The following is a 12,902-nucleotide window of genomic DNA, read 5'->3' as shown; positions in this document are numbered from 1 at the left end:
GCAATGCACTTTTTCTACGGACTTGGTGCATTTATTAGTCCGATGATTGCCTCCCCTTTCCTACTGAACATTGACTGTAGCCCATTTATAGACGGGTACACGATTACTCCGCCAGAACATAGTGCAGGGAACCAGTCTGTCACTATAAATCCACAGCCAAAAGTTGTAAACCGGGCTATGCATCTGTCCCATTCGAAAGAGGCTTTCTTCATACTCGGCTCCATACAGGTAATCTTAAGATTCGAACACAGTTCTATAACACGATTGGTTGGTTGCAGAATAGCGCGTACATTAACGCCAGTTTTGTTTATATTCACGAATGATAAATTTGATTATTACAAATTTAAGTTTTATTTTATTTTTATTTATTTTCATTTAGTTTTATTTTCAATATTGAGACACTTGCGTACGTTTAACTTATATTGCTATGTTTTGGATTGCGTAAAATAACGCGTTTTTTATGATTTCTTTTCGATGAAGTCACAGATTAAACAAATTCATTTACAGAACTTTTAACTAAAATTGACTTTAGTGCGGTAGCTGTGATTAGAGAACTACTTGTTCTTACTCAACAAAAGTTATTTAATGTATGTGTATTGATAAAATTAATAATTTAGGTTGTATACGTAAAATAATCTCTATAAAAAATTGACGACATTTATCAAAAAAGATCAAATTACTTTTAACATTATGAATTTCAATTTCTTTGTTTCAAATTTCAGATTGTGATAACGTTTATTGTATATATAGTGGTATGGCTAGAGAAGAAATGGGGAATATTGTACAGTCCCACGTCTTCCCCGTCTGTACATCACGCAGGGTTTCCCGGGCAAACAGGTAAATTTATAGTCCTCATGTCCCAGTCTGTACATCACGCAGAGTTTCCCGGGCAAACAGGTAAGTTTATAGTCCTCATGTCCCAGTTTGTACATCACGCAGAGTTTCCCGGGCAAACAGGTAAATTTATAGTCCTCATGTCCCAGTCTGTACATCACGCAGAGTTTCCCGGGCAAACAGGTAAGTTTATAGTCCTCATGTCCCAGTATGTACATCACGCAGAGTTTCCCGGGCAAACAGGTAAATTTATAGTCCTCATGTCCCAGTCTGTACATCACGCAGAGTTTCCCGGGCAAACAGGTAAGTTTATAGTCCTCATGTCCCAGTATGTACATCACGCAGAGTTTCCCGGGCAAACAGGTAAAGTTATAGTCCTCATGTCCCAGTCTGTACATCACGCTGGGTTTCCCGGGTAAACAGGTAAAGTTATAGTCCTCATGTCCCAGTCTGTACATCACGCTGGGTTTCCCGGGCAAACAGGTAAAGTTATAGTCCTCATGTCCCAGTCTGTACATCACGCAGGGTTTCCCGGGCAAACAGGTTAGTTTATAGTCCTCATGTCCCAGTATGTACATCACGCAGGGTTTCCCGGGCAAACAGGTAAAGTTATAGTCCTCATGTCCCAGTCTGTACATCACGCAGAGTTTCCCGGGCAAACAGGTAAATTTATAGTCCTCGATTTTCCGTCCTGTCCTTAGGCTGCATCACGCAATGATTCCCGGGCAGTTAGATAAAGTTATATATAGCCCTGGTTTCCCCGTCCTTCGGCTACATCACACATTGTTTCCTGGGCAGCTACCTTAAGTTATAGCCCTCGTTTCCCCGCAGAGTTTACCGGGCAAACAGGTAAAAGTGTAGTCCTTGTTTGCCTTGTTGCCAGCGTAAAATTTTGGGTTTTTCTTTCTTTTTCTCTTTCCATCTTTCTTTCCATCTTTCTTTCTTTCTTTCTTTCTTTCTTGTTGTTTGTTGTTGCTTATAATGATGCTTTATCTTCTTAGTTCTTATTGATTTGTTCAGAATTTGTCCTGCAATAAAACATGTCGCAATGCATATTTCTTTGGTTGATCGAAAGGTTTAAGTATTTTGCTTTGTTCATGCGTTATAAAGTTTGATATGGAACCTTATATAGACTATTCAAGTCAATTTCAATGATCCATTGTCTTTTGAAGATAACAATTTTGAAAATAACATTTTGTTTTTACTACACGTGTTTGTGTAATTTATAAACATTTGAAGCTATAACAGCCATCTTGTTTCCTGTTTCAGCCGATGGTTCCGACTTTACAGAGTACTCTGGTTCCCGATCTTTCACGCGCTACTTCCGGTGTGGGTCAAAAGATATAGTCATAATTACTGCACTAACATCTGCCTCGCTTTTTATGTACGACGGTATACAAGTAAGCTGTCTGTTTTTTGTTTGGTTTTTTTGTTTGTTTTTGTTTGTTTTTTATTGCTTTGGTTTTTTTTTTTGTTTTTTTTCTCCACTTAACAGTAAAGACCAATAATTATATATAAGTCGACAATAAATCGGAAACACCTTAACTGCATTAAGCCGAAGATAGAACACCCCCAATGGGGACTATAAAAACTGTAAAATTGAAACATAGCGACTTAAGGTATATGTGTAATTGCTAAATTTAAAAATTTTACCAGTGGTTTATGGTTAAAGGAAAATATTCTGAAACTAAACTTTGCTACTGGAAGGGCTCTTTTTCAGAAATGAGGAGACTCTAAATAGTCTTTAATATCATCATTATGAAAAATGATTTCCTATTTCTCATTGTAAAGAAACAAATAACAACATTCAGTTAATAAAGAACACGAGCAAAATTATTGTTTCTGAACAAAATGTTTTTAATATGCATAAATATGTTACCCTACCCCATCCACTTTAAGCATTTATTTGACCATTTCCCTATATCAAAAGCCTTATTCAAAATATCCCTAAACTTTACACAATGAAGGGGCCCTATTTTCGACAATTTTCAAAAAAATAAAAAAAAAAAAAGTATTGTAATGGCATTATTAAGCAAATAAATTACTACATAAAATTATATAATTAAAAAATCAAACAATTTTCCTTTTTCCAGTAAGGGATCTGAGAAAAATAAAAATGTTAAAGGAAAAAAAAATGTTAACCCCTTTTGAGGATTTTTGACCCACACCATCAGCTTCATTGCAGTTTGAAGGTGAAATTCAAGCCTAATTTGAAATACTCTTCAAAGTGGAGTTTATGCATAATGGCTGGTGCGGAAAAAAAGATAAAAATTATTTTAAAAAAAGCAATAAAAAACACAACTGTTACAAAACAAACAAACAAAATCAAATCCACATTTTGACATAAAAAAATTTAACGAAATATTCGTAAGCATTACTCCTACACGCATTTGTTACTATTTGTATTTTGTGTAAAACGAGAAAAGAGAGTTTGAAAAAAACAAACGTTACCGTAGGAATATGTTTTTAATGGTGGTGAAAACTTTTATTATATAAGAACTAAATTCCCTTGGGAACACTGACAGCCATTGACGGTGAGAAGATCTGAGAGTATAAAGTACGTCCAGAAGAAATTAGATTTCTAACACACTCGAACAGGATGAATTATTTATAAACTAATAATTCTCTAGTCAGTTATAAAACACTATAGCAGGAAGTAACACATAAAAAGAATTGATTTTCAACGCTTTGAAATTGTTTCCAGTTCCTCAATGTTAATAAAATGCAAAAGGGATGTATTCCCGTGTCAAAGAAAGTAAATCTGAAATGACGTAAAGAAAGTTTATATTCGGCTATAAAAAAATTTAAGGTTATTCGAAAAGAGTTGTAACAGGTGGGAAGTTAGTTTTGGAACTGATAATCGCCCCGTAGGATTTATCATTTCTGTAAGGGAGTTTCACATTTATTAGTAAACAAAATTCCCAAAATTGTCACATTTAAAAAAGGGAAACCCAAGACATAAAGACACGGTTCTGCGGATATAATTTTTTAAGATTATGGACGTCATGAAAACCTTTGAGGCCGCTTATTAGGGGATAATTTTGCAAAGGGGTTTTAAAGTGGCGAGAATTTTATATAAAATTTAACGACTGTAGTTTCTTTTCGAGTCTGGGGCTAAAGGGCAGTGGGAGCTTTCTTCTTTGAATATAACTGTTATTTTTTCATTTAACTTTGGAGAAAGATGCTCACAAACACTTTGAAAAATTTTGTTTTTCCCTTATGATAGCTAGGAGGTAAATTTAAAAAATTACGTTTAAAAAAACATATGTGAAAATAACAAGCGCGGGGAATACAAATGGGAAGGGTGGAGTTTGTATATAAAAGTATTTTTTTTAAAGAAAAAAAATTTTTAATTAGTATATTAAATATATTTTATTAAAATATATATATATATTTATATATTTTATATATTTGTAAAAATCTGGGCTGAAATGCGTTATGCCGTGGGGCCGTTTCTTATTTAAAAAAAACGCAAAAAATTTTTTTACCCGGGAAAAGAAAAATGGTTAAATTTCCGCAAATTGTTTAAAAAAGGGGGGGTTCCCAAAGAAATTTTTCGGGGCGATTTAAAAATTAATGGAAAATTTTAAAAGATAAAAATTCTTATTCGGGAAAATGTTTTTTTTTTTTCTTTTTTTTTTCCCCTTTTATAAATTCATCATTTGATGAACCATTAACACAGAAAACAGTATTAAGACATTGCGTTGATGTCTGGCTATCACCTTCCTTTATGGCATCAGTATAATAGCCTTCACGCGCTTCTAATTTAATCAAGGAAATTAGATATCTTTTTCTCCATTATCCAATCAATGGTAATATTTTAACGTGTCTGACACGATAAGAAAATATTGGTAGTTGTAATGAAAAAATATTTCATATCATAATATAATTATTATCTTATAAAGTAAAAAAATAAATTTATTATGTCAATAACGGCCTGCGTCAAGGAGCGGAATTACTCCCGTTGTTATGCAATGAACCAATATATTTTTCAATGTAATTTCTTCTTCCACAGTTTCTCTTTTATTGAAAATAATACAAAAAACACATGCTTGTTTACTCTGCTTTGAAAGTTCGACACGCATCTTGGAAAACTATTCACGCATATATTTTTGTCTTTTTTTTTTAACTTTGTTAATTTTAAAATGTTTTTCCCATCAAAGTAAAGTTTTATGTGAAAAAAGATAAAGCTTTTAAAATAAAAATTGGGTTGAAAGTAAAAGTTTTTGGGAAAAGGTTTTATTAATTTTTTTAAGGGGGTTTTTTGCCAAAAGGGGGTTTTTTTTTTTTGGGCCGGGGTATTTCCTGAATTTAAAAAATTGGGATTTTTTCGTTTTTAAAATAAACGTTTTTTTTTAAAACAGAAAAATTGAAAATGTTTCAAAGTGGGCAAAAAACATTGGGGGACATGATCTTTTTGTTAAGTGATAATTTCAAAGATGATTGAAATATTTTAAATTGGGATGGGAATGTAGTTTTCCATTTGGGCCCTGGGCAAAAATGATCCCATTAAAAAGAGCGAAAAAAACATGGGACAATATCTGTTTGTTACGAAACATAACATGATGACGACATGATATGTTGCGTCTAGCGTAAAAAAACATAACAACATGATATGTTACATAGTGCTCATTAACATGAAGACATGATAATTTCTTATTGAGCATAATATCATGATAACGACATGATCTGTTGTAAACGTGTTAACATGACGACATTATTTTTTTAAATAATTGCTTGTTTATTTTTTCAGTCTTCATACGCCGATTATATATATTCCTACGCGGAGAAAAATGTAGATGACCTTGAAAGAAGCGAAGGTGCTGTTTTAAATTCGTGCTTCTGGGTAAGAATATTTTTATTATGCTATATATATTTCTATACAATAGTGATTTATATTCCTATTTGATTCATGCTAGAATCTTTTTTGTCGAAAAATCATTTCTTACTGGTGTGATTTGAGTTGAAATTGATTCAAACTAATCATCCGAAAATCATTTGTTACAGAAAACAAATATAAGTTAATGAGTATTCGTAATAAACATGTCAAGCTCATGGTATAAATGTCTAAGAAATGATTTTGTAAATGCGAGTTTTCAGGTTTATTTCGTATTAAAGTTATAAAGTAGTATGTTATATGATAACAATAAACATTTTAAATCTTATAATTTTACTGCAATCACTTTTTTCTATAGACGGATACATAATAAACTTACTTTTATTGTCAAATATTTATCTTTAACACTTTTTTTCTATATACGATTTCTGGTGGGACCTTATAGCCTCGCTAAATATATATCAAAATTAAGTGTTAACTGCTGACTAGTCCAATATGTGATAAGATTAGCCTCGTCGATTTATGTATCTAAAATATCCTAGCTTTGCTGGCCATATACATATATCTAATAAAACTAGCATAGCCAAACATACATTTTGAAACTTAGCATAATACTGCAAACGCTTTTTACTGGTCAAATAAATAATAACATTTGTGTCGCAAATTGTTCCTCTTAAACTTAAGTATTTTTGCTACAAACGCTTATTTTGGTCCAATATATGATAACATTAACATATGCGTCGCCGAATGTACATATTAAACTTAACGTATTTTACTGCAACCGCTTTTCTGATCCAATGTATTATTACATTTGCGTCGCAAAATGTACTTCTTTAACTTTAGTATTTTACTTCAAACCGTTTTCTGGTCCAAACTTTCATTATATTTGCGTAGCCAAATGTACATATTAAACATGAGTGTTTTACGGCAGCCGCTTTTCTGGTCCAATATACATGTATGATACCACTAGCATCGTTAAAGATACATCTCAAACTTTTATATTTTTTATAGATAGATAGAATTTTATATTTTTATCATCTATTTATCTTTTTCCATGTATTTCATTTTCAGGGACCATTTGCTCTCGGTAGATTGATAGCAGTTATATTATCAACGCGTCTGTCTGCTGCCTTTATGCTGTCATGTAATCTAGTAAGTGACAATAACATTTCTTTCTTCGTAGTAGCATGCTTTATATTGCCAAAATATACTAAATTTAACCAGAAACAAAAAGTCATAGAAAGAGCATTTGAGATGGCAATTTTTAAATCATTTTACAATATCACAATATAAGTTTAGAGAATATCTCTTGATAGTTAATCTCTATATTTATTATACGGTCATTTGTCTTGTTTTTCAAACCCTAAAGAAGGACAACCCATCTTGTGGGGGGGGCGTGGGGGGGGGAAAAAAAACATCAAAACAATGGAAAAAAATTTTTTGATATGAAAATTTTATAAATTAATAGATGTTTTGAATGACTGTATGTTCAATACTGAATTTATTGAACGAGTTGAATAAAATTATATCATGCGAGCCTCTGGCTAACATGATATCATCTTATTCAACGAGTTTCATACCTACACGAATATTATATTCTATTCATCACATACCCAATTAAAGTCAGTTTAAAGTGAAAAAGGGTCATTTTTAATTGATGGCTTATAGTGCAACGCTAACATTTAGCGTGTCTATACAGTATGTTTGTGTAACGCAAATGACGTCACGTCATTCAGCACGGCCGTGCAATACCATTTTTACGGAGTCGCAAGTCGGCACGGGTATGCGATAAATAAAAGTTATTAGATAAGAGTCTTTTCTGTCGCGACTGAGTTAATACTGGCCTGGCTCTATTAGTTGTTACATATAGCTCTTGATGTTGCAGCTAGGCACAAAATTGTTACAATATGCACATGTTACATTATTACCCATTCAAACAAGTATTTGTGAGAAACTTCATATCAACTTTGAAGAATACATTTAACGATTGTGCACACAGCGCTTTTCTTTATAAATATGCTGCTTAGAATATAATAAGAAAGCTGACTGAAGAAAAGGTTATTTAATTTGCAGCATTGTATTTATTCTGTTCACGTGAAACGAAAGCAACGAACCATTAATGGAACAGCTGTAAGATCTCGTGTTATGTGAGATCTCGTCATATAGACGCAGATATCGTGTATCTTTAGGTTTATTATTGTAGAGATACATCAGTTTAACACCAAGGCGATTTCAATCTTCATAATCGTTTGTTTATTGTCTTGAGAGATATTTTTATTGTTGGTAAACAAAGCTGTTACATTGCTATACAATTCAAAACCGCTGAGTCATCAATGTATATATTGCTAGGCGATCAATGAACTGCTTGTTAAGTTATGACATTTCTTGAAAAGTACATTACAGGTTTATAGCAATTTTGCTCGCAGAGCATTTCAGAACAGTTTTATAGTGTTATAAAATGCGACGATTGCATACATTTAAATATATTCACATAAAATTCTTAAAAATGGAAGACCAATTAAAGAGACGCGAAAACAAATATAAAATGTGAAAACTGCAGACTCAGTTTGACCTGGGACTTCCCAGGTTTAGTTGAATCTGTCAATGACGGTGAATCAACGGTGCAATATCCCTACGACCCCTCCCAGTATTCAAACTCTTAAAGAACAACCTACATGTCTTTTATAATCTTAGTGGTGCAAGGGCCAAATTTAATTTTCATTTAGTTTAAAGTAAAAAAAAATGTAAAATATCAGAGAAAAGCTTGAGCTTGAGGTAATAAATTGACAAGCCAATGATATATAATACTTTTGCTTTACAAATTTTTCAAAACATATTTCTTTTTCAGGGCGGATGTTCAATCGCGCTTTTACTTACTTTAATATTTAAAACCAGTCGTGTAGCAGTCTATATTGGCACATGCGCACTTGGTCTTTTCCTGTCTAGTATGTCACCTACAGCAATGGCGCTTACAGAACAATTTATCTCGATAAATGGTAGGCACTGTGTTTAAGTTATTGCAAATATAAAGCACTTAATATAATAACAAGATTTTTGGTGTCTTTTGGTCAAAGTTTTTCTTAAGTCGCGTTACTGATTAACTGTTTCCTATACCAGATAAATCAAATTTAAATTTTAAAATATAAAATGAATCTAGTACTGAATTTCAAATAGGGAACTTGGCAACATCAAAGTATCAATTATGCATTTTTTTACTCATAATATAAGTCCTAACTGATATTATTTGTTTAAAATAGGTTGCAATTCAATGTTTGTTTCTAATTTTAGCTCCGATCACGTCGTGTATGGTTGTTTTTGCTGCTTTGGGAGAGACCATATGTCCAGTTATAGTTGGAAATGTAAGTTATCATTAAAGTGTACTCATGCTGAAGCTCAAAATAAAATATCAGTTAATGAAAGTTAAAAAAAAGAAGAAACTTAAAAAGATAAAATGAAATACCTACAGAACGGCAACATTGAAAAATGTCGTAGACTCGTTTTGATTGAGTCTTTTCATGGTCAGTTATGGTAAATATGGTCAGTTATGGTAAATCAACTGACAGTCCAGCCTATCAAGTCCGTATTCCAACAACATTTCCCGACTTTTGTAGAGAAGGATTTTTTTTGCGTTTTAGATAACAAGACAAAAAGATATTCAATTGTTTTTGTTTTGTTTTTTTAGTTTTTATATATATGCTGTATGTAAGTGCGTTTTTTTCTGACTCATGAATTTCAAATTGTTTGCAGGAGCATATTCTTTTATTTTTACAATACATATGTGACGGAAATTTACGAAAAAAAGCCGGAATTACACGAAATCAATATTTCACAATTTCATTTTTTTGTAGCTATTTGTAACGGCTGGGCCTGTAAGTTTTCTAGCGTTCTGTTTCACGGTGGTTATCATAGGTGTAGCTGTGTACGTGTTGTTGATGGTTGTAGGGCGAAATTCAACCAAATATAGAGGTTAGTCGATTTATATTATATCAGATCATCTTCAGTCAAACAAGCAATGTACATATGAAAAAAAACGATAAAAGAATTATCTACAGTACATGTGCACGGTAAACATGTACATGAGTAAATTTAATACATATCAACATACTAGTATAACATATGATTTTACACTTCTTGCAGACTAATATTTGACAAAATTAATATCTAATAAAAAATGGGATGGTCCCTCGGGAGCAAGGAAAAGAACAAAATAATATAGAAATTGCGGATCCGAGCCCTGCTTTGTGCCCTGCCCTGTGTTTGTTTGGTGTCCTGCTTGGCTCCTTGCCGGTTGTCCTCTATTGCTGGGCCGTGTGAAGGTTGCGTTTGTTGAATGTTGATCTTGTTTTTTATATTTAATGGAGTCTGTTCATGAGGGATAACGGAAAAGTGAAAATTCCTAACGCCCCTAATTTCTTTTCTGTTTAATCGATTTTCTTTTTGATATAGCAAAAAAAATGAAATCCTTAAAGAACGCCAAACAAATCAAAAACAATGCAGACTCGGTGCTATTGAGTATTATGGACTGTAATTGTAAGGGCAAGATTCCGTCTACGCCCCAAAGCAAGTCTATATGAAACACCTAGTTAATGTCAGATTAGTTTTATTGCATGATATTATTTATTCATAAAACCAGAAAAAAATGACGGCAAAATGTTGGTCCAATGATATAGATAAACCAATTTTAATTAGACCCGGGTCATTTTGTGCTTACACGTCATATCTGTTAAAACTGAATTATTGCTCCTTCTTTTAGCCCATTGAAGTATTTTGTTCTTCACATAAACATTTTGGTCTTTTATCTCTTTTATTTAGAGACATCAGGTGTTTCCTTCGTTTGGCTGACAAAACCGCCGCCAAGATTTGGTGAAAATAGTGAAATAAATAACACAAATGTTAAATACTATTCAAATCAGGACCAAGAAAATAATCCGGAAATGACGTCAAAAAGCAATGAAGACGCACCAGGTAAACCAATCGGAAATGGCTACTCGGATGGTCGATGACAACATTTCTTTTCCAGATTAGAAATATATATCTATAATATATGTTAATAGTAATTTGTATTTGTCGATTCAAGTGCTTTGTTCCGTCAGTCATGCATGTCACAAGAATATATTTATATTGGGTTGAAAGAGGTAAGCAACTGTCTCAATTCTTCAATATATCAGATATACCATCATCAAACATAAACATGACGCGAACTAAAGTTAAGTTGTACATTATTAATAAGTAAGCAATATCTTTGCCATCGCTTCATAAATAGTAAGATGGAAGAAAATATGGCTAAAGACTCACTTTCAAAACTCTCTAACTGCATGACTGGTGCGATGTCCAGGTCCATATTCGATAGCATAATGCTATATTTTGAAAATAAGAATACAAATGGACACTAATTAAATATGAAATGCATACATGAAAAAGTTAATTACAAATCATTTGTCGATTAATGAATACTTTAAACGAGTTTATATGAAAAAACTGTCATGTAACGTATTTAAATCAAACCTAACAATTTAACAAATTTTACTTATTTCTGAACATAAGCGAGTAAGTCTAAATTATATCAGATTACAAGTATATTCATTTTGCTCTATAATCATTTTAAAATCCTATTCAAGTCTAATGTCATTGAACAAAAGGTTTGGTTTTCACGTTCAGTTAACGCATCAAATTATGGTTTGGCCTAAACACATTTTGGTCTACAATACATATATAGGCAAAATAAATTAATGTGACAAAACAGTAAAAAGTAAAAAACATTCCATCGACCAATTCCTGTACTGTATTTGCAAATCAACTTTTAATATAAGTCATTTAATACATGTTATTTTTTGTATATTGATTTTGACCATACCACAATTCCGTAAAACGATATCAAATGTTAAAATCAATGTATTCTTACGATTGTGATACATGTACATGTACATGTATATGTAATATGCCATTTTGTTATTTAATGGGAAATCAGAAAGTAATACATCATAAAGCATTAAATAAAACGCCAAGAAAGAACTTGTTTGCTTAATAAAATGACGTCATTTATAACTCGTGAACACATTCGTTGATAAAAGTACCTAACTGAAGTTTTTTAAATATGACGCCATTGATAACATGTGATCACACTCGTACATAAGATAATTTATCTGAAGTTAAGATAATAATTATACTTATATATAGGCATAACGTCATTTATAACACGTGATCACACTCGTACATGAGATTATCTCTTTGAAGTTAAGATATTAATAATAACTATTTTTAAGAATGACGTCATTTATGACACGTGATCACAATCGTGCATGAGATTATTTATCTAAAGTAAAGTAATACTATATTAAACGTCATTAAATGAAAACGTCAGAGAAGAAGTTAAGATTTGACTATAATAAAATGACGTCATTTATTTATCATGACACAATGTTGATGAAATATTATCTAAGTAAAATTTTTAAAATATAATGCGTCGTTCATAACACGTGATCACAATCGTACATCAGGTTATTTCTTTGAAGTGAAGATATTAATAATAGCTATTTTTAATTATGACGTCATTTATAACACGTGATCACACACGTGCATGACATTATTTACCGACAGTAAAAATAATGCTAATATTTTAATAAATTTGTAGTCAATTAAAATTGTGTTTATTTAACATTTTTAACGACAGAAAAACTTCTTAAGAAGTTTATTGAATCTCGTTGTATTTATTTGTTTTTAATCACTCTTGTGTTATATTAACTGTTTATCATTGTTATTTTTTAGAGCTTTTATACTCTTTAAGTACTTGATTTTATAAGGTGTCTTTAATATTTTTACGATGTCTATGATATCTCTTTTTAAAAACATTTTTAAAGTTTATATGACAATTGTTATTTATTAAAGATCTAAAGATCAATGTTGAAAGGCTATTTTAGTTAGCACAGGATGGTGGGATATTATTTTATTTTTTAAAGGTCAACTATGCCTAAACAATCTATCATTTTTTAAAAATGTTCTGGAAATATCAAGCATGTGTTTAAAAAATAATATTGGATTTAGAGCATATTAGATGTTTAACAATTACAGAAAATAGCCTTGTACTTGCAGTAATGTGTCATAAAGATAGCAAAATGTTAACAAATAGTATTTTGACTTCCATACAAAATATCAATTCAATATATATAATTATTCCAATTACAAACAGAACAAGACAAACAAAAGATAGTTCGTCTATATGGCAAATGACTAA

The 12,902-nt window shown here is 31.6% G+C and overlaps 1 protein-coding gene across 3 annotated transcripts in view; it reads left to right on the top strand.

Moving 5' to 3' along the window:
• Positions 1-11,595, top strand: part of LOC132738606 (major facilitator superfamily domain-containing protein 4A-like) — a 75,368-nt gene extending 63,773 nt beyond the window's left edge. For all 3 annotated transcript variants that reach the window (XM_060726147.1, XM_060726149.1, XM_060726148.1), the window contains exons 4-12: positions 1-228; positions 723-837; positions 2,104-2,234; positions 5,588-5,680; positions 6,743-6,823; positions 8,520-8,667; positions 8,960-9,030; positions 9,520-9,637; positions 10,484-11,595. In XM_060726147.1, the coding sequence (XP_060582130.1) occupies positions 1-228; positions 723-837; positions 2,104-2,234; positions 5,588-5,680; positions 6,743-6,823; positions 8,520-8,667; positions 8,960-9,030; positions 9,520-9,637; positions 10,484-10,674 (1,176 nt within the window). In that variant the 3' untranslated portion in view covers positions 10,675-11,595. The remainder of the gene's footprint in view (positions 229-722; positions 838-2,103; positions 2,235-5,587; positions 5,681-6,742; positions 6,824-8,519; positions 8,668-8,959; positions 9,031-9,519; positions 9,638-10,483) is intronic.
• Positions 11,596-12,902: the final 1,307 nt, after the last annotated feature.

Source organism: Ruditapes philippinarum, unplaced genomic scaffold, assembly GCF_026571515.1.
Source record: "Ruditapes philippinarum isolate M1 unplaced genomic scaffold, ASM2657151v2 ctg188_1_1_1_1, whole genome shotgun sequence".
Taxonomy (NCBI): domain Eukaryota; kingdom Metazoa; phylum Mollusca; class Bivalvia; order Venerida; family Veneridae; genus Ruditapes; species Ruditapes philippinarum.
The sequence above is the reverse complement of the archived record's forward strand: the minus strand, read 5'-3'. Positions and strand labels throughout refer to the sequence as shown.